The sequence below is a fragment of the Onychomys torridus genome, chromosome 12 (genome assembly GCF_903995425.1).
Source record: "Onychomys torridus chromosome 12, mOncTor1.1, whole genome shotgun sequence".
In the NCBI taxonomy this organism is placed as follows: domain Eukaryota; kingdom Metazoa; phylum Chordata; class Mammalia; order Rodentia; family Cricetidae; genus Onychomys; species Onychomys torridus.
In genome coordinates, this window is record NC_050454.1 from 14,130,520 (window position 1) to 14,153,614 (window position 23,095).

The 23,095-nt window shown below is 43.2% G+C and overlaps 1 protein-coding gene across 1 annotated transcript in view; it reads left to right on the forward strand.

The window, feature by feature from the left end:
* Slc12a8 (solute carrier family 12 member 8) overlaps window positions 1-18,934 on the forward strand; it is a 147,132-nt gene extending 128,198 nt beyond the window's left edge. Inside the window, exons 11-14 of the mRNA XM_036203779.1 lie at window positions 1,644-1,741; window positions 5,235-5,352; window positions 12,986-13,046; window positions 17,796-18,934. Of these exons, the coding sequence (XP_036059672.1) occupies window positions 1,644-1,741; window positions 5,235-5,352; window positions 12,986-13,046; window positions 17,796-17,958 (440 nt within the window). The 3' untranslated portion in view covers window positions 17,959-18,934. The remainder of the gene's footprint in view (window positions 1-1,643; window positions 1,742-5,234; window positions 5,353-12,985; window positions 13,047-17,795) is intronic.
* Window positions 18,935-23,095: the final 4,161 nt, after the last annotated feature.

The following is a 23,095-nucleotide window of genomic DNA, read 5'->3' on the forward strand; positions in this document are numbered from 1 at the left end:
GAAACCATCAGTGGTTAATCCATTTATGACACCATAGCTGTCATGATCCAACTGCTTTCCTGAAAATCCATCAGCAGGCAAATAAGCCTCCATGAGTGCATGTTCAAACCATAACAGGTGTGAAGTAATCTGATTAGTCTGACATACTTCAGAGGGGCTAGGTCTGTTTTGGATTAGTCTGGTTTGGTTTTTGCTTTTAAGTCATAGTCTCTTTGTGTAGCCCAGGCTGGCCTAGAATTTGTGATCCTTCTTTCTGCCTTAGCTTCTTGAGCACTGAGATTATAGATTCCACTGCCACAGCTGGCCAGAGGGACTAGTTCTAAAAGGCACAGGGCCCAGAGAAGATAGCAGACTTACACTGAAACATATAGCCATTGCCAGTTGTGAGCCCTAGCCTCAAGATCAACATGGATCCTGTCCCCCAAGAAGCATGTACTCTAGGGGGCATAGACACATATAAATAAGTATATAAGGACACGGATGCAAATGGCAGTACATTCTGTGAAAGAGGAGGTGGGTCAAAGGAAACGTGAACTCTATGAGATTGTTGTGGTAGGGATGAACTTTTGTGAGACAGTGATATGGACTATGACCTGAGGGATAGATAATAGGCAAGCAGAGAGATAAGGGGGTCTATGAGAAGTGGATCCTAGCAGCATTCCCGAAACCTACCCATCCAAAGCAGTCCAAGGAAAGAAGAAACTTGGTGAGTGAGGCAGGATCAGGGCATGGAGCAAAGAAGGAAGGATTGGAAGAGGAGCTGGCACAGTCAAGGTCTTCTGGTGAAGAGTGAATTTGATGACGGAAAGTAGAGTTAAGGAGTTGACACATTTCCTGAGCAACTAGCTTTGGAAGTTTAGTGTCAAAATGAGGCTCACAGCAAAGTTAATCCAACATTACCAGTTGTTTGAATCACCATGCACACAGTGGAGCTCATGGTGATTAGACCACATGGTTAAACACTCTATATGCATTTTCATGGTTAAATGAGCATGTCTGGAATCATGTAAACTGAAAGGCAGAGAGCTAAATAAAACATGCAACTCTGAGATGTTCCAATGTGCCTGAAACCCACGATGAAGGGAGTAGAACGTGTATGTATTTGTGCCCTGATCTGTTTGTCCCCTCGGGCTCTTCTTTGCCGGAGTAAGGGGAGGGTCCCCCTCCCCTGTCTCCTTTGTCAGCTTCTGGTCTGTATCTGAGGCCAGGCTAACTTCAATGCCCAGCTGTTAGATGGTAGCAAAAACTATCCTGTGGTAGACAAAAGCCAGCCTGGCCCTCAGTTGGGTCACATTGGGACCCAAACACCACATGTCCAGCTCCCCGCTTCTGACCGCCCCCATCTGAAAGAGAGGGAAGATCTGGACTTGGAGTGTCCCCAGACGACAGATATATACAAATGTGCGGTAGGCTTGGGGAGGGTCCCACTTCTACTCTGGCCTTTCTTCGAATTCTTTTCTGGTCTGTGACTGGCATGAGGCCATAAGCCCCTCATCCTTTCTTCTCTGTGAGCAAGTGCTTGGAGCTAGCTGTAGGCTGAATTACAAAACTAGGGGCCATGAGCTTATAGATATTTGCGAATAAAAATAGAGAGGCATTGGTAGCAAGTCCACAATGAAGGATTTGGCTAATTCATTTTTTAGATTTCTTTCTGAAATGCAGACTTCAGGAACAAGAGGTCCAGAAGAGACCAAGTACTTTCTACACTTGCGTGTGTAACCCCTGGGTCTCCCTGCTAGGGGTGAGTAAGTCCATTTTGATCTCAGTGTCCTAAGAAATGATTCAGGTGAAGGTGTGTGTGTGTGTGTGTGTGTGTGTGTGTGTGTGTGTGTGTGTGAGAGAGAGAGAGAGAGAGAGAGAGAGAGAGAGAGAGAGAGAGAGAGAGAGAGATTTGGGGAAAGAAAAAGTGTTAATTAGCATCAACATGATTAAATTACTTGCTTTATTAGAATTAAGATGAGGCCGCTATGACAAGATTTGCATTTAATCAACCACTCATTTTAATCAATTAACTACTATTTAATCATATCTGATAACCCCTGGGTGACTAATTTCATGCTAATTTGTTGGTTGTAGGGAGGAGTGTAAAATGGTGTGATAGTTAGTCTCAAATGTCAACTTGATAAGGTCTAGAATGGACAGGGAGACAGGCGTTGGGGCTTATCTTGATCACTTGAGGTGGGAAGAACTGCCCATTGTAGGTGGCACCATTCCTTGGGCTGGGATCCTGGACTGAGAAAGTGAGCTGTACAAGCAATCTTTACTCTGTGTGCTAGACTATGGGGACAGTGTGACTGGGTGCCTCAAGTTCCCACTGCTGTAACTCCCTGCTATGACGGACTATGACCGTGAGCCTCTAAACTGTGAGGCAAAATAGACCCTTTTTTCCTTCAGTGGCTTTTGTCAGGACCATATATCACAGCAACAGGAAAAGTAACTAAGACAGAGTGTCTGCTTGCTGGTGGTTTTGATTAAGGGCTTACCTTCAAAGGGTAGTTCCCTCAAAACTTGCTTGTGTATGTGTATAGTTAGTTACTCTTTTCATTCAGAATCCAGAATCACGATCCTAGATCCCAATTTTAAAGTTGACAATTGAGACTGACCAATCACAATTCCACCCTTTGTCAGGTATACAACCAAACCATTAAGTTTTAAGCCATGACTTTTCACCCCTTGTCCTCATGCTCATGGCCATTTCATATGCATGATGGGTTTAGTTGACCTTGAGGGCCACCATAACCTTTAACAGTCTCAACAATGTTTAGTGCCCAATGTTAAAGTCTCATCTGAGAGGCTAGGCAGTCTCTTAACCATGAACTCCTACAAAATTAAAACAAGTTACATACTTTTAGTATGCAGTGGTACAGAATACATATTTTCATTCCAAATGGGAGGAATGGGGGCATAGCAAAGAACGAGCTGAATAACCAAAATCCAGCAAAGCAAACATCAAATCCTGCAGCTGCATGCATACCATCTTGGGGTTATGGGATCATATGGGCTCAAAAAGGTTTAGATAGCCCCACCCAGACAGCTCTTCTGCCTATGGGACCTCAGTCTTTCTTTCTTGGCCTGCTGTCCTTTATGCCTGTAGCCTTCCTCTGCAGGTACCCCATGGTCCAGGCATCTTCAACATTTCCAATAGGCTTCACCTCACAGTTTCACACCATGGCCTTTCAAGGCCTCTGTATAGGGGCTCCACCTTTGTAGCATGTTGGCAGGTCTCAATGTCTCTTTGGCCCTGTAGTTCAAGATACCCCAACACCCCCAGTCTTGCATCTTTTATGCATAGAGGACCAATACCACATTGATGATTTTGCAAAATCCTGCTGCCAGCTAGGGACACGGCCTGGCCTCCTTGGACCACAGTTGTATCAGTTTTTGTGGGCTAATCCTGGGAAACCATGTCTCTAGGGAGATGCTTTTGAGGAATGGGGAACCCCCTTCAGTGGCAGTCTATTTCAATTTAGGCTCTCTCCTTCCCAATACATTTGCGTTTTCACAAAATGGACCCTTTAATGGGTGTGATCTTGCCCCGAGGACATCTTTCTTATTGTCCTACTCTGAAGCATGATGCTTCTCTTTAACAGTTATAGCCTCTTTTTCAGCATGCAACTTGGTCTCATAGTGTAACTTGCTAAACTCTTATCCTCAACAAACCACACTTTATTTCTACCTTTATGCTCAACTTTTTATACCTTTTCACTGTAGACCTGGGAAAGTGTAGCAGAGAGTGGTCAAACCATAGCCTGGCTGCTCTCCTGTCTTGAAATTCCTCTACCAAACAAATTAATCAGTCATCATTACATTCAACTTCACTTCCTTCACTTGAGTCCTTAGAGCGTGGGCAGAATGGAGCCACGGTATTGTCCAAAATGTCACATGAATGTCCTCTAGCCCAGTTTCTGACAGACTCCTTGTTTCCATTAGAAACGTCAGGAACTAGGTCTCCACCATCAGCATTTCCGTTGGCATTCTTGCCTTCCAGGCTAGTACCAGAATGGCCCGTGAATCTTTACTTGTTGTACTCAAAGGCTTTACTATCACAAGGTTCCGAATGCTTCTACATTCTGCCTGCAGAACCAGTTCCAGAGTGCTAAAAACTATCTGGTCAGGTTCATCACAACAACCCCACTCCTGGTATGAGTTTTCTGTCATAGTTAGGTTTCTTGTTATTCCAACAAAAGTAACTAAAGGGGAAAGGAGCTTAGTTTGCCTCATTGTTTGAGGGGTGAAACCCATCACTACGGAGAAATCCTTGCAGGAGGAGCTTGAAGTAGCTAGTCACATTGTATCCACAGTCAGAAAGCAGAGGAAGATGAATGCATGTACTCAGCTGGCTCTCTCCTTTCCATGAAGTCTAGGACCTAAGCCTAGGGGATGGTGTTAACTTGCATTGCACTGGGTCTTAGTGCCTCGAGTCATCTACCAAAATCACCTCTCACAGTCATGCCCAGGGGCTAACCCAATCTAAATAAATTCCTCACAGATATACCAGTGGTTTCCCTCCTGGATAATTCCAGATCCTGTCAAGTTAGCACCCTGTCTTAGTTTGCTTTCTATGGATGTGATAAACACGATGACCAAATGCACCTTGGGGAGAAAGGGCTTTACTTCATCTTACAGCTTATAGTCTACCATGAAAAGAAGTCAGGGCAAGAACTCAAGGAGGGAAACTGGATGCAGGAGCTGAAGCAGAGACCATGCTTACTGGCTTGCTCCCCCTGGCTTGCTCAACCTGCTTTCTTATACAGTCCAGAACCATCTGCCCAGTGATAGCACCACCAGCAGTTGACTGGGCACTTCCCCATCAATCAACAATAGTTTAAAAAAAAAATGACCAGAGGCCAATCTGATGAGGGCATTTTCTCAGCTGGGTTTCCTGTTCCCAGATGACCCTAGTACAAGTTGACAAAAACAGAATAAACAAAAAACACCAAACTGGCACACTACCACAGTAAATAAACTTTATTTATTATTTATTTATTGTAAGTATAAACTTTAATTATGTAGACTTTTACTTTTATTATAAGTATTTTTATTTGCTTTTATTATATTGACTTCCATTATTTATTTACTTTTATTATAAGTATTATTTTGCTATAAGTAAACTTTAACTATTCAGAGCTCAGCCATTGTTAAGAAACCACTGTCTCCTAAGGTCTTAATCTTGTGTTTTGATTACCTTTGTACAAAACCCTTAGGTGACTTACTCTTCCTATCTGTTTCTGTAGGCTGTTGTATCCCTTCTCATCATGCTTGTGATCCAGTGGGTCTATACCCTATGTAGCATGGGTGTTGCTGTCATGGTGTATTTCTACATTGGCCAGGCCAGTCCAGGTCTTTACCTTGGTAAGTGGCTAAGTCATTGTGCTACAATTTCCCTTATTTTTCCTTGCTTTCATTGAAGAATTTTGTGTTAAATATGACATATACACAAATAATTATAAATGAAATACATTAGCAACTAATTTGAGATTTAGAAGACCCATAGAACTAAAATGGATGAAAGAGCCAAGGATAAAAATAATATGCTGACATAAAGTATACTGACATAGCATAATGTTATACATTTCCTATGCTATGAGTTAATGCTATAATATCATTTGATGATGGATTGGATTAAGTTTAAGATGTATAATATAAACCCTAAGTCAACCACTAGATAATTTAGTGAAGAATTATGGCTAATAAGTCAACATAGATTGAGTGAAAAAAAAAACATTAAGAATTGGAGAAATGGCGCAGTGGATAAAGACACTTGATGCCAAGCCTGACAACCTGAGTTTGATCCTAAGGACTCACAAGGTAGAAAAATAAAACTGACTCCTACAAGTTATCATTTGACCTCTACACAGATACTGTAGCAAGAATGTGTGTGTGTGTGTGTGTGTGTGTGTGTATGTGTATGTGTGTACATGGAAATAAATAAAATAATAAATATAATTTAAAAATTAAAAGCACATCAAAGACAAAAAGAGTAAAAATAAGTGTAATAAAAGAATATTTATTGATAATAATAAAACAAAGACATGACATGATGGTGCATGCCAGCTCATGGGCAGCGAAACTAGGAAGATAGCAGGTTCAAGGCCAGCCTGAGTTAAATAGCAACAGTGATTTATATAAGCCTATCTATATTGATTATCACAGTAAATATAGATAGCTTAAACATTCCCAAATATTTGGCAGTTAAATAAAAAGAGTGACCCAACTATATGCTGCCTACAAGAAACTTCATTTAATTGATGAATTTATTTTTGCAATGCTAGTGATCAAAGCCAAGACCTTTGTATACTAGGAAAGTACTTTGCCCTTGAACTACATTCCCAGCTAAAGAAGTCTGTTTCAAATAAAAATCACACAAATAGGTTAAAAGTAAAAGGGATGTGAAAATAAATACCAGGCTAACACCAATCAAAAGACAGCTGCAATGGCTACATTAATATCACATAGATTTCAAAGGAAAGGCTGCTGCCAGTGATCAAGAGGATGACTTGATAAATATGAGGGGGAAAACTCATGAAGAAAACACAATAAACCTTAACCTTCATGCCCTTAAAAGCAGAGCTTTGGAATATGTGAAAATGGAATCTGATAGAATGAAGGAAAAAATAGAAAAGATCATAGCCACATAAATTTCGACATCTGCCTCCAAATAATTGATATACATAGGCACACAGTTAGCAAGACCACAGAAGACTTGAGTAATACTGTCAACAAGCTTGTTCTAATATTTATGGATTCTTCTCCCCCAACAAACAAAATTCACAGTCTTTTCAGTAACAGGAATACAGGACGCAAAGTTTTGGTAAATTTAAAAGGATTTAGATCAATTGAAGAAAATATTTCTCTGAAAGGGGTAAATAATTAGAAATAAAAAACACAAAACAAACAAACAAAAAACAAAAACAAAAAAAAGAAATAAAAAACAGCAAGATAATGGGAAAATCTCCAAATATTTAGAAGCTAAAAAAAAAAATATATATCTAACAACAGTGAGCAAATTATAGAAACCAGAGAAGAAAACAGAACTGAAGTTACAAAATACTTTGTACCGAATGAATGCAAACTATCAAAGGTGTAAGATATAGCTAACAGAATTTCATAGCAGCTTGTGTATATGTCATCAAAGAAGAGAGTTCTCAAGACAGTGACCTCAGACCCCAGCTTTGAACTTAAGAAATTAGAAAAGAGGAGGAGGAGCAGGAGGAGGGGGAGAAAATTAAATCCAAAGTGGCAGGGGGTGGGATGGGACAAGGACACAGTAAGTATCATAGTAGAAATCAATAACGAACAAACAGAAACAAAACAAAACAAAACAAAACTGAGACCACTGACTGTATTAGTTACTTTTCTGTTGCTGTGGAAAATGCCATGACCAAAGCAACTTATAGAAGGAAGGGTTTATTTGGACTTAGGGTTCCAGGGGGCTAAGAGTCCACCATGGCACCGAGCATCAGGCATGGAGGCAGGAACCAGTTCCCGAGATAAGGAATCACTTCAGTTAGGAGAACAGAGCCACCATGGCTGAACCATCTAGGGATCCTGCCTTTCAACACTTATGCTAGAGATTAAGTTCCCACACATGAACTTTGGGGGACACATTTAAACCATAGCACATAACTTATATTTTTCCTCAATAATAAAGCAATTTTAAAGATGCTGAGTAATAGTCTATTGTGTAAATGTACCACATTTTTATTACCTATTCATCAGCTGATGGACATCTAGGCTGTTTCCATTTCCTGGCTATTGTACATTTACACAATGGAATACTAGTCAGCTATTGAAGATGAAATTATGGGATGTACAGGTAAGTGAGTGAAACTAGAGTTGTTGTAAGTAAGGTAACCCAAACTAAGACAAATGTTGCATGTTTTCTATGTGGATATGAGCTTGGAATCTTTAGATAAGTACAATTCATTTGGAAAACCCATAGAGATGAGGAAACTGGGAAGGGACCATTGGGTGTGTGCTTTTAAGAGAGGGAACATAGAACACAACAATATAACAGAAGAGAGAATAATGGATCAGGGGAGATTAAATGGAGTGGGAGGTGGGAGGCAGGGTAAAGGAGGGACTATGGGGAACAATTACTAACACTTTTGAAAAAAACATTCTTACTACTGTAGACACTTCATAAAATATACATATACACATATAAAAGTAGTTTAAAATGGAGTTGCCCTACAATGAGGGGACAGTATTCCAACAAGATACCATATGCGGGTTGGGGATTTAGCTCAGTGGTAGAGCACTTGTCTAGCAAGCACAAGGCCCTCAGTTCAAAAAAAAAAAAAAAAAAAAAAAGATACCATATGCTAGCAAATAAGAACCCCAGAACCAGAACGGGTTACCTCTTTTTGAATCCTTGGCTGGCGAGGTCCCCGCCAAACATTATAGGTGATTTCTACTATTCTTGGTTCCCCTCTAGAATTTGGCCAGCTTTCATGGTGCTGGAAGGTGCTATGCATGGTACTGGAGGAGAAAAGTAATCATCAACAACCCCCCCCCCCCCCCCCAGCTGTGAACCCTGTGAGCTACAATAATAATGGACCTGGCAGGATATGCCCACCAGGGCAATGATGGCACACATGTTAGGGGAGTAACCAACCACCTTCTGATTACTCTAAGGTCCACTCTGTGAGATGGAACCTGTATGTGGCCCTGCAATCGGGCCAAGAACCTGTGGATAGATAGGTCATAAGTCCCAAGGGAGAACCTAATACTATTAAATAGACACAGCATTGAAACACTCTTAATGACTTACTGCTGTACTCATAGATGAGTGTAGCTATCAGCCATATCAGAGAAACTTTTTCTTGAAGTGGATGGCAATGAACACAGAGACACTCAACTGGTCGACATCTAGAGCATAAGAGACTGGGGAGAGCTTATCCCTATATGGGCCATACATACCACATTCCTCACTCCAAGGCTCATGATCTTCTCCACACAAGGGCAGAAAGACCATAAGGTGGTAGAGAACTTCAAGGAAGCAGTCCTTTCCAGACATAACAGGGCGGTTGTACATATGGACTCACAATGATTAGGACTGTGCACAAAACTTGTTGCAAGCTCAAGCCAGACAAAATCCCAACATGAACAGAGGTAGGAACAAAATCCATCGCTAGAAGAGGAGCATGTGTAAGCTACTGGGAGAGGGAAAATCAATGTTTTAAAAAATTGTTTCTTTGAGATAGGGCTCAGAGAAAGGTTCCTGGCTGACCTGGAACTCACAATACTTAGACCAGGTTGACCTTGAACTCACAGAGATCTACCTGCCTCTGCTTCCCAAGTTCTGGGATTAAAGGTGTGTGCCACTGTACCCAGCCTGAGAGTCAGTTTTCTTTAATGGTGTGACCTCTAGTAGGTTAACCACACACTGGGGTTGTCCCCCCTCCCAAGAGCAGTTAGGCAGCACTCAATGGGTTTAAAGAAGAAAATTGGAAGTCTGGTGGATAGGGGGGAGGTGTGGGTGGATCTGGAAGGAGTTGAGAGAAGGAACAGAGAATATGATAAAAACTCAGTGTATGAAATTCTCAAATAATTAATAAACATTATTATTATTATTATTATTATTATTATTATTATTATGGTTTTTTTTGAGACAGGGTTTTGCTGTGTAGTTTTGGTGCCTGTCCGGAATCTTGCTCTGTAGACCAGGCTGCGTTCTTATTTTTTAAAAAGATACATTAAGTGGGGGGGAGGAACTGAAGAGATAGATGGCTTGGGAGTTTAAAGTACCTTCTCTTTTTGCAGAGGAATCAAGTTCACCTCCCAGCACCCACATGGGGCGGTTCACAACTTCCTACAACTCTACTTCAGGGGATTCAATGTCCTCTTCAGGCCTGAACTCTTGTGAACATACCCACACATATAGACATAGTTAAAAATAAAAAATAAATATTTTTTAAAAGATATGCTGGAAGGCTATGGATGTAACTAAGTGATGGAGTGCTGGCATAGTATGCTCAAAGCCCTGAGTTTAATCCCTAGCACTACACACACACACACACACACACACACACACACACACACACACACACACACACTGGGGAACCCTTTCCAGAAAACTCTGTGATGTTCCAATTTAAAATAAAGCAATTCCAACACACACACACACACACACACACACACACACACACACACACACGTAAAATAAATCAATTAATATCACCAGATGTGGTGGTACATATCTTCAATTCCAACACTTAAGAGACAGAGATGAGCAGATCTCTGTGAGCTCAGGGCCAGCCTAGTCTACATAGTGAGTTCTGGGCCAGATAGAGCTACACAGCAAGGCCCTATCTCAAAAACAAAGAGTAATTAATATCAAGTCCTAACCAAGTCAAATGGACAAGAACAGACTAGACATACTGAAAAAAAGTTCAGAATTACAGAAGTTTGGCATATTATTTTTACAGAAATGCACTTTAGATATTTAAAATGAAAACATGTACTAAAAATAATGTCCCAGAACATCAGTAATGGTGTGAAGAGGTCCTGTATCATCTAATTTTACAGATAAAATATATTTTAATTAACATAATGATTACATCAATGATTGCTTCATCTTAGGAAATCTAAATATTTTCCCAGAAATCCAATCACAGGAAAGTATGAAATAAAATTTCAGGCCAGTGTCTATAATTTAGTTTTTGGTGGTTTTTTGTTTTTGTTTTTCGAGACAGGGTTTCTCTGTGTAGCTTTGCCCCTTTCCTGAAACTCGCTTTGGAAACCAGGCTGGCCTGAACTCACAGAGATCCACCTGTCTCTGCCTCCTGAGTGCTGGGGTTAAAGGTGTGTGCCACCACCGCCCAGCCAATAATTTAGAATTTAAATGATCATGTATAAGTAAGATAAACTAATAATGGTTTTATTTTGTGTCTTCTTACAGAATATATATTGATTACCTGAATATATTAGGATTCTCTCTCTGCAATTACACACACTATTGCAGATCTATAATGTTTGCTCCGTTCACCACAGGAGCCCCACAAGATACCGAGACAAGATTTTAATACAAGCATCTTGAAATACTGCTGATTTCCTGATCATGTATTGAACATGACCTCATTAGTCAGTTTCAACTATATCTGTTCATATAATTGAGGAATGCCTTTTCTTAAATTATGGTTGATTAATTTTCCAAAGAAATACATAATTTGAGCTGAGCATGTGGTGCATGCCTGTAATCCTAGCACTTGAAAGGCAGAGAAAGGAAGCCTGGACTAGCATGAACCCCTGTCTTGTGGGGGTGGTGTTATAAATAACGTATCATACCAAGGTTGTGGTGGTTGGAAGGAAATGTCCTTCATAGTCTTGGACATCTGAATATGTGGATCCACTAGGTGGCACTGTTTGGGGAGGCTTAGGAGATGTAGCCTTGCTAGGGGAGGTCTATCACTAGGTGTGTGCTCTGAGGTTTCAGAAACCACACAGGTTTTAAAGCCACATGCTGGTCCCAGTTGGATTTCTTGGCTTCCTGATTGTGGTTTAAGATGTGAACTCTCAGCTTGCTGCTCCAGACTCCCTGCCTGTCTGCTGCCATGCTTCCCTTCAATGACATTGATAGACTCTAACCCCCTGGAACCATAAGCCCAAATAAATCCTTCCTCCTGTAAGTTGTCTTGGTCATGGGGTTTAATGACAGCAACAGAAAAGTAATAAGACAGATCAACAAAGGGGTTTGGTTTTTTGTTTTGTTTTGTTTTGTTTTTTTGCAATAAGGTTTCTCTGTATAATAGCCTAGGCTGTCCTGGAACTCGCTTTGTAGACCAGGCTGTCCTCAAACTCACAGAAATATGCCTGTCTCTGCCTCTGCCTCCCAAGTGCTGGAATTAAAGGTGAGCACCACCACCACCACCTGGCCAAGGATTGTTTTTTTTGGCCTAGAGTTCTCTATGTAAACTAGATTGGCCTCAAACTCATAGAAATCTGCCTGCCTCTACCTCCCAAGTGCTGGGATTAAAGGTATGCACCACACTAGCCCAGATAAGGTATTTTCATTTGTTTGATTGAAATGGGGGTCTCACTTAGTATCCTGTACTAGTCTGAAACTCAATATTTATGTAATAGATAATATGTAACATATATTCTATAATAATGTATTATAGAATAAGTATATAGTATAATGATATAAATATGTTATATTTACAATCATGTAATATTATATGATACATTATATAGCTTATTAATATAATAATTATATATTATTTAGTATATAATTTATAGTACATAATAATTATATGCAATAACATTGATATTATAAATAATACAAATATATATTTTACACACAAACACATATAGTATGTTATGTATATAATAAATAAATACATGATATATAATGTTATATAAATATACATTTCACTATATATGTTTATTTAAGGTTGAACTTAGATCAGTGTGTCATACACAAGGGTTCTTTTGGCCAATACAAAAAGAAAAAAATGAAAACACCTCACTTTAAGCATTTCTGCCCGCTGAGTTGTGTTGTTCACTTAACACCTGTTAGAACCGTCCTAAGTGCCAGATCCTGTGAGGTTATGAGGATGGAGAAGCCATGTTCCCTGTTCTCAGGGTGTGTGGGCCTGGTGGGGGATTGCACAGCATGCATTCAGCACACACATGTGGCTCTAAGAATGAGTCTGTGAGAATGTGTGTTAATTCCTAAGGCAGAAGCAGCACGGATCCTTCTCTGTCTACAGCAGGCTCCTCCCAGGCTCCTCCCAGTCTCCTCCAAAGGTATTGTAGAAATGAGTTTCTGGAAACTGTCCCTGAGCACGAGGAGGGCTGCTTCCAGGCTGTATGATAGTGACAGTGAACACTCTTGGGTTCCAGTGGGAAAGCATGTTCATTCTGTATATGCACACACATAAAAGTTGTGTGTGTGTGTTAAGGGGTGTGTAAGTCTCTGATGAAACTGGGGTTCAAGATGTCTGAAAAATCCTCAAAATGTATGCCCATATCTTCCTCACAGGCTCAGCCTCCAACTTCAGCTTTTTCCGATGGATGAAGTCCCTCCTGATGCCCTCCTGCAGGTCTGTGCCCAGGGAGGCTGGTACAGGGGTGGACAAGTGGCCCAGTCTCGGGAGGTGCCTGGGGGTCTTGTTCCTGTCTGTGCTTGGGCCTGGCCTGTGGTGTAGAGCTTGATGGTGGAGAAGCTCTGGGTGCCTGGTGTCTGCTCCTCACGGTCCTCACTCAGTACCCAGCACTCACTCCTCACTGTCCTCACTCAGTACCCAGCACTCACTGCTCACTGTCCTCACTCAGTACCCAGCACTCACTGCTCACTGTCCTCACTCAGTACCCAGCACTCACTGCTCACTGTCCTCACTCAGTACCCAGCACTCACTCCTCACTGCCCTTACTCAGTACCCAGCACTCACTCCTCACTGCCCTTACTCAGTACCCAGCACTCACTGCTCACTGTCCTCACTCAGTACCCAGCACTCACTCCTCCGTGTCCTTCACACCTCTTTTCCCAGCTTCAGCTCCTTAGAACCACCTGTAGGCTCATGCCCTCTCCCTTCATGTCCCCAGTCTCTCATGAGCCCAGCCTTCATCTAGAGTCTGAATATTGGGTAACAGGTCACTAGAGCTGATCTCAGGAGTTGACGGTCTGAGTCACATTCCCACCAGTACTTAATCAGGCCCAAGATCAAAGCCTAAGGAAATGTGAAATTGGATCTCATGTTTCCCATCTCAGGCCAAAGGTGGTTGGTGTCACTGTACTTGTGACAGACACTCTATAAGCCAAGTATAGACTTGGATGAGATGCTGTGAAGGACTGCAGTAAGCCTGGCATGCATGCATAGGTGTACACACACACACACACACACACACACACACACACACACACATACACACACAGACACACACACACATACACACACACAGACACACATACACATACACACAGACACACACACACATACACAGACACACACATACACAGACACACTCACACATACACACAGACACACACACACATACACAGACACACTCACACACACACACAAATGGGAGGCCTTATCCCGAAGGGAATGTTACTGATACCCCTTCCCTCTGGCTCCTTCCCACCCTAGTGGGAAGCCCAAACTTCCTCATCCTTTAAGGCCTCGGGGTTCTGGAAATGACTTCTGCCCTGTGTCCCCTTTCACTGTCAGTGAGAAGCCAAAGCTGCAGGCCATCCAGGCAAGTCCAAGCAGAATACAGCCCAGGGCTTATTTGATTTCATTTTGATGGTTTGATTTTGAAACTCTAGACATGTGGTTTGTGTCTGCCAATATCTGTACCTTCCACGCCCAGTCATTGCTAATGAAATTTAGGACCCATTCCCATTGATTCCAGATGTAGGCGTGCAATCCTTTTTCTCTCTTTGTGTTTCCCTCCTAGGTATATTTTTTATTGTGGTAAAACACACAAAACATAAAATGTATCATCCCAATCATCTGCAAGTTCATATTCATGGCATTAAATACAATCATATTGTCTTATAGCCATCGTCAGTGTTCATCTCCAGAACCCCAACTCCATGAACACTGAACCATCACTCCGCACTCCCTGACATCCTTTTTTCTTTTTAATTATATGTATTAGAGAAGGGAGTACATGCACATGAGTGTAGGCGCCTTAGGAGGCCAGAGTTGTTAGATTCCTCTGGAACTGGAGTTACAGGCGGTTGTAAGCTGCCCGACTTGAGTGCTGGGAAAACAGAACTCAGGTCCTCTGCAAGAGCAGTGCTTTCTGTTAACTACAGAGCCATCTCTCCAGCCCCTACCCCTGCATCCTGTTGAGACAGTGCTCTGAAAATACTGCTACTCTGTTCAACTTGGCACAGGGAGTGAGAATTTGGTGCTACAGCTTGGGAGGACAGAGAAAAAGGTGTTAAGGTTATGGAAACAAAGGGAGGAGTGGAGATTTGAGGGCCCAGAAATGGAGGATGGGAATAGAGCGAGAACTGTCTGTCGGCCGCATTTCCTGGCTGCTGTATGTCCTCCTTGGAGCTGTGGTGAGTGCGGGGTAACCTCTGCCTCTCTTCCTGTCTGAGGCATGAGGCTGGATGGCCCAGGTCGCAGCACACCTACCCAGATCTCTTTCCCCCATAACCTACTACTGAGAAAAAGTGGATTAAGTGGAAATAGGTTTGGTATAGGAGCCGCCTACAAAATTTTGAGCTTCAAAAGTGTGGGTGGGGATATTTGGTATAATCTGATTTATGAGAATGTATTTAGTCATTTCTGGCTTGAAAGCCTAAAAAAAAAAAAAAAATGGCGGTGGAGTTTACACAGGTCCTTCAGCTGTACTCTGAATTCCTAGGATGTCACTGTCAAGGTCTCTGTATTAGGAGGGTGTTCATAGGAAAAGACAGCCCTTTCGTTGGAACAGAAATTACTCCACACAGCTCCTTGCTCAGTACCCAGCTCTGGACTAGTGAAGTGGAGTGTGGAGCCTTGGCCAAGTCAGCATCAAACTTGCTGGCCCCACCACAGCTCCTGGGTGTGTTTTGTGATGATTTAGAGGTGGGAAGGGCCAAGAAGTGGCTTAAAAATAGAAACTGGTAGCCCTGCTTTCCGCCTTGTAGTTTTGACTTTTTCCAAAACGTCCTTCAAAACCAAGGGCGTGTCACTGTTGAGTGTGTTTGGGCAGAAGCGTTTGCTGTGTCCTGTCCTCTATTATACCTGTTCCTCGCGGTTACTCTGTGAGGTCAACCCTGACTTTTAGAAGACTTTCTTCCCGGGAGCCATAGCAACTGCCAGGATGAGAGTCTGCAAGCCATTCTAGGAAGCTGATTTCCCTGAATCCAGAAGAATGCGTGGCTTTTACCCGTTCAAAACAAAACATATATGATTGTCTAGTGTGGCATTTTGGTCACTTCTATTTTGTGGATTCCACTCTTACAGAAGCAAATTCAGTTTTTAAGAACTCTTAGCCTAACTCATTTAGATATGTTCTGAACAAATGGCTGTGGTGCCCGGATCATGTGATCAGACGCTTTCCAGAGTCACTGGACACAGCTGCTTAAGTTCTACAGACTCACATCCTTAGACATCTGTCTTTTCACATCACTCTTGGTCTTTTTACATTCCTGGTTTGAGCACTTGAACGTTACTCTGAGTGAAATAGCTGATTCTATTAAATATGAGGGGAAGATGTTCAGAGGAAATTTGTGTCTCTGTGAGAACTCAACAGCCTGACAGGCTATGGACCTGGAAGGGCCATGGAGGGGTGAGAAAACAGGCCTGTGGAGACAGAGGCATCCCGAGGCCACCAGCTGATGAGGGACAGAGATAAGAGCAGCAATGCCTTACCCAGCCCCTAATACCTTCCTCGGGAACCAGCCTGGAACATGATTTTCACTGGTGTATCCACCTGGATGTGCACAGGCTGATGTCAGTGGACTCTAAAGCTGGGCTTCTCTTTGTCTTTACCACTTTGGTCCCCAAAGCCTCAGTGCTTTACCCCTTAGCTGCTTGCTGAGTAAGCTTGGTGCCTTGGAAACCACTCCTCACTCAACTTCCTTCCTTCCTTCCTTCTTTCCTTCCTTCCTTCCTTCCTTCCTTCTTTCCTTTTTCTTCTTCCTTTCCTTTCCTTTTCTTTTTCCCCTCTCTTTCCTTTCTTCCTTCTTTTTTATAGCACATCTTTTGTTTGTTTTTCTGTTGATAAATTCCATACACGTAAGCAATGCATCTTGATCATGTGCACCCAATCCCCCGGGCACCTGCAGCACCCCCCCCCTTCCCATCTCATGTCCTCTCCTTCTTCTGTAACAGCCCTGAGTCCAGTAAGTGTTGCCTGTTGGAATGTCCATTGATCTTGTTGACTTGACTGTGTGTGAGCAATCCCAGCTGCAGTGAGCTCATGTGTGCAGTGGTCATGCCGTGTCCAAAGGACAGTATTTCACGGCACCCCGCCCTATTCTCTGACTCCTTCATTCTGGCCCTCTTCCTTATGCTCCCTCAGCCTTGGTGACAAGGATTGATACAGACATCTCATTTAGGGCTTAGCGCTCAATAGACACTCATTCTCAGCACTTTGACCAGTTATGAGTCTTTGTATTAACTGACGCCTGCTGCAGAGCAAAGCTTCTCTGGCTAAGGTTGAGGGCAGCTAATCTGTGTATATAAGCAATCAACGTAGAAGGCCGTTTGACAACAGGTTCTTTAGTAAAATAACAGTAGTAGGTTCCTCCCGGGTCCTGTAATCTCCTAAGCCATGGCTTCTGACCAGGTTTATGGTCCTAAGCCTTAATTCTTTCCTGTGGAGCAGGCTCAAATCCAATCCAAAAGCAGTTGGTTACACCCACAACCTTCCCACCACTACTGCAGCCATAGCACATCCTGCCTGGAAAGGTGGCATTGTCGTATGCAAGGTTGGCTGTAGGGATACCATGGATACCCTTTCTCCCCAGCAGCCTGTGTAACACCTCAACTTACTTTCTAATGAATCAAAGTGGTTTCTCGTTCCACTCTTCTCCAGTCTGCAGATTTGCCATTCCGTTCTCTCATTTGACAAAGAACAAGGAAAAGTTTCAGAACTCTCACAATACCATCTTCAGTGTGGGCATCTCCTATCGGAAAGTACATTTTTATACTGTCCCACTTAAGAACAGTAGATGTTGCTCTCTCCACTTGCTGCCATGTCTCCTACTTTGAGTTCGCAGACTGTTACAGTTCTCACCAGTCATGTTTTAAACATTTGAATAGAGGCTGAATGTTAGGACAGCAGGCTTTCACTGCTCATCTGCGTCTTCCTCTCTTCTCCCCATCCGTTGTCTCCCCCTGAAGGAGCCTGAGGTCCGCCCGGGAGCAGATCATCTTGGCACCATCCCCAGCCAAGGTTGCCATGGCAATGACTCAGCTTACCCAGGAGAACACAGACTTTGCCACCCGAGATCGCTACCACCATTCTTCCCTCGTGAGTCGGGAACAGCTGATGCCTCCCTACTAGACCCTTGCTGGACCCCTCCTTTCTAGAAGCTGCCCTGGAGATGGGGGACCCAAATCTCAGAACCTTTGGGAACTGCTTCTACCAGTGAGAAACCCCCAGACTGGTCTTCCCTCACAGCTGTGGACGGCAGAAATCACATTTGAGTCTGAAGTGGCATGTCTCACCAGACGCAAGGTGTGGCCGTGGCTTCCACATGTACCCAACCTTAGTGTTACATGATCACCCACAGGACTCCAGGGTGATCATGTGACACTAACACAATCAGACATGGAGAACCAAAACCAGATTTCTTATTGTAAGGAGCACAAAAAATACTTATTTTAATTTTATTGTTTTTTTTTAAGTACACACTACACTCACATGGTTCCAAGTCACAGAGTATAATTATACACAGGATAAAAGTCTCCTTCTCCTCCTTGGTCTCATCTGCTTAGTGCCCATCCCCCACCACAGAGGCAACCACTTCTTACATACAGCAGCCATCTCTTTACACATAGGAAAGGGGGTTCTTCTACCTTCCCATCCACAAATGCAGTCTGCATACACATGCTCCACAGCATCTTGCCTTCTCCCTTACTTTGCCTTGGAAACATTTCCATGATGGCACTTACACAGTTTCCTCATAATGCCTCGATGTCTGAATACAGCATAATTTATTCAATCAGTCTCATGATGACGGCATTTTGATTCATTCTGATTTTCTCGCTATTACAGACACTTCTGCAATGAGTCAGTCATTAGGTCTGTGTGCACAGTCGTGAAGCATACCTGCAGATAAGTCCTCAGAAGTAGAATGCAGGATCAGCGGATGTGTGCATTTGTCGGCTGTTACTGTTTGGAGAAGTGCTTTTTAGTTAAAGAGCCAAATAACAGGCCAGGCAGGCATGGTAGTCACCTGGAACCCCAGGACTCGAGCGATGGAGACAATCTGGGCTGTGTAACAAGACCCTTTATCAAAGGGGGTGGAGGGAAGAGAAGGAAATAAAAGATTATGAATTGCCTAACCATGACTGGTGTTGTTAGAAATGTGTGTAGTCCCCGACTCCCCGACACCTTTGCAGCTGTTTTATGACGTGAATAGCCCGAGGAGACAGGACTCTTGGCTCCTCTGTGAGCTGGGCCTGGCACTCATCACGAGCATCCAGCACTGGGGGCCAGGCTTCCTGGTAAGTTGAGCCCCTGGCCCAGGCTCCTGTTTCACCGCCACTGCTGAGCATGGAGGGATGGACTGCTGGGTCTCTTTAGACTCTTCTGTGCATTTTCCTGAGATGCTGTGCTGACCTTGCCGTGGCCTGGGCTGCACATCTTTAACATTGCTACCCACAATTCAGTGTGGGATACACTGTGAACACATTTTATAAAACACCTGCATGTTAGACGGGAAGGTGTGGTGATATATGTGTACCCTAATAAAATTTTCCTGAAGATCAGAGAGGCAAAGGAACAAGCCGCTGCCACGTCTCACCTCGCTGCCAACTCCAGGAATCCTCTGACTGAAATCCTCTGAGTTCTCACCTGTAAGACTCCAGCCGAAAAAGCCTCTAGTTCCTGTCTCCTCACACCCTATATACCTTTCTCCGCCCAGCCATCACTTCCTGGGATTAAAGGCCTGTGTGCTTCCCAGTACTGGGATTAAGGTGTATGTCACCACTGCCTGGCTCTGTTTCTCTCCTAGACTGAGTCAATCTCATGTAGTCCAGGGTGGCTTTGAACTCTGAGAATCCAGACAGATCTCTGCCTCCTGAGTGCTAGGATTCAAGGTGTGTGCCACCACTGCCTGACCTCTATGTCTAATCTAGTGGCTTGTTCTGTCCTCTGATATTCAGGAAAATTTTATTAGGGTACACAATATATTACCACAGGAAGGCTTAGAGTAGAGGAGGGCTGAGAAGGGCATGAGGGGTCAGCTAAAACTTAAGGCCTTCTTCTCTTCTGGAAAACAAGCTCTCGTTCGCTACATCTGGAAACGATACCCAGCTTTGCTTAAAGAACAAATGTCTGAGCACCTTTAGACGCTTTGAAAGAGTGCAGACTTTGGGATGGAATAAACTTGTGGGAATGAAAACACCATAAAAAGAGCCAGCAGGCTGGCCTGACAAGGGGATTTGCTGCTGAGCCTGACCACCTGAGGTCTATTCCCAGAGTCCAGTGATAGAAGGGGAAACCAACTTTTACAAGTTATCCTCCGACTCCCACAGGTGTGCTATGATTTACACACACACACACACACACACACACACACACATATACACACACATACACACACATACACACACACACATACACACACACACATACACACACACACACACACACACACACACACACACACACACACACACACACAGAGAGAGAGAGAAACCAAAGTCAGACTGAGTGCCCAGAGACATGGCTTGGCGTTTAAGAGCCCACAACTACCTGTAACTCCAATTCCAGAGGATCCAGTGCCTGCTGGCCTCCATGGGTGCTTGCATGCATGCAGTACACATAACCTCATTTAGGCACACACATTCACATAAAGCTTTTAAATATTTTTAAAGGCTGGACAGGTTGGAGAGAGGGCTCAGTGGTTAAGAATGCTTCTTGCTCTTCCAAAGGACCCACACTCAATTCCCAGGACCTATGTGATGGCTTACAACTGTCTGTAACTCTAGTTCTAGGGGATTAGAGATCCTCTCCTGGCCTTCATTTGCACCAGAGAATGTAGTATACAGCCACACATGCAGGCTAACATCAATACACATAAAGTACAACAAAGACAGGCTGAGCTGGGCATGGTTAATAACAGCACTTAGGAGGCTGAGGTAGGAGATGTGAAATAAAGCCAACTGCTCATGAAAAGCTGAGGACAGCGATCCCTGAGAACCTGTTTTGTTTTTGTTTCATTGACAGGGTCTTAATGTGGTTCAGGTTAGCCTGGAACTCACTATGTAGCCCAGGCTAGCCTTGAACTTGTAGTCCTCTGACCTCAGTGGTCATATCTGAAGGACCTTTTAAAGAAGAACCTGTATTCATGAAGTTTCCTGTGGCCACTGTAATTAATCACACAGACCAGATGCCTTTAAAACAGCAGAAACACATTTTTCCTCCTAACTGCAGAGTACAGAAATCTCAAATCAGTCTTACTGAGTCAAAAACCAAGGCCAAGAAGCAGGATTGAACCCCTCCCCCCCAACACACACACAGGCTTTGGAGGAATTTGTTTTGTGCCTTCTCTAGCTTTGGTGGCTGCCAGCATTTCTGGACTTGTGACCACGTCGCTACAATTCAAAGCCAACATCACAAGTCACAGTTCCCATGCATTGTCTTCTGGGGACATGTGAAGTCCATCTTCATTTTTATCTGTTTTATACTGAGGCCCAAGATAACTTAGACTGAGCCCCAGTTCGAGAGCCTTGATTTAATCACATTTGCAAATGCATTTTTGAAGTGAGGAGACATTGGCAGGGCCCGAGAAACAGGACATGGTGTCTTTGGGACCATTTTCTGCCTATCACAGAAGACTTTGGCTGCTTCTGCTTTTTCTGTTTTGAATTCTGCACACCAGACTAAAAGAGCAACCAACCACTCTGAAGAAAAAGGCAGTGAGCTGGAATATACACAGAGATTGAAGAAGATGATACCAAGGCCACAAATAATGCACAGAGACTCAAGAAGAGCATCCTTAGTCTGATGTGATTCATCTTACAGAGAAGAATAAGAGAGGACCCAGTCATTATGAAAATTGGAAACTGTATGCTCAGTGTAGGGACACCAAAATGAATAGCTCAGTGTTGTGGGGAAGGGGCAGGTGGTAAGCAGGTTGAACCTCTAATAGGATCCAAAATTCTTGTATTTAGCCCCAGCTAGATCACATAGCTGTAACATTTATCAGGTCTCAGCCTAGGTTCCTTGGAAAGTAAATGTTTACAAGCTACCACTTTAATAAGGAGTGAGAGGCAGAAAGGACAGACTGACAGCCATGCAGGAGCTTTGGAAGGGCCTGAGAGACTGCAGAACACCCGTCTTAAGACCCTCTTCCAGATGGAGAAGGAGTTAGAATTTATCTCCTGGTTCCTATTTCCCCAAACTAAAGGGGGAGTCCAGGTGGACATTGGCCACCTGCACTTGTAATGTGCACATGCGTGAGTGCCTAACAGTTCTGTGTGAAGAGAGCCTGTCTGGGGTCTACATGGAAGGAGTTAACCAGCTGAGATGGGACCAGCAGGCTGACCACTGACAGGTGGTGTAGATGGGACCTCAGATGGCGCATTAACAAGCATCATATAAAACCCATATATTGCAGGTCTCTACGATGACTAAACATGCCTGTCAGTGGCTCATTCAGACAAGGTTTATGGTTGTATTAGTCAGGGTTCTCTAGAGGGACAGAACTGAATATGTAAGGTATATATAGATACCTTACTGGCTGTGGTCCAGCTAATCCAACACTGGCTGCCCCCTGATGGAAAGGCCCAAGTCTGGCAGTTGTTCCCTCTATGAGACTGGATATCTCAGCTGGTCTGTCTACATTGGAGTCCCAAAGAAGTAAGTTCTAATACCAGCAAAGGAATGCCTCAGTAGCAGGATAGATGAATTTGCCAATGAAAATCAGAGCAAGCAGACTAAAAGCAAAAGCTTCCTTCTTCTATGTCCTTTGTGTAGACTGCCACCAGAAGATGTAGCCTAGATTTAAGGTGGATCTTCTCACCTCAAAAGATCCAGTCCAAAAAAAAAAGTTGTGCTCAACTGTTTGAGTCTAGTTGATTCTAGATGTGGTTGACAATAAAGATTAGCTATCATATAATCCTAAAGGATATTTATAAATGTCAGCCCAATTAGTGTATGTAGCACCATATGCAGAATCCTGTACTAAAACTTTCACCAACAAGCCCACAGCTGTAGGAGGTGATGTCTGAATGAAGATGATTATATCTGACCTTCTGGGACCATGAATGAGTCCCTCCCCTAAGCCGTTTACTGATTGACCCACCTAGTAATCCATCTGCCAACTTTCACACTATCCATTGATCCGATCATTAACTTACCTGTTAACTCTTCAGTCAACCCTTTCAACTATTCAAGGCTAAAGAAACTCTACACAGTGCCTGACACCCACCTCACCTGCTCCAGGTAGCTCACCAATTGTAGAACTGTC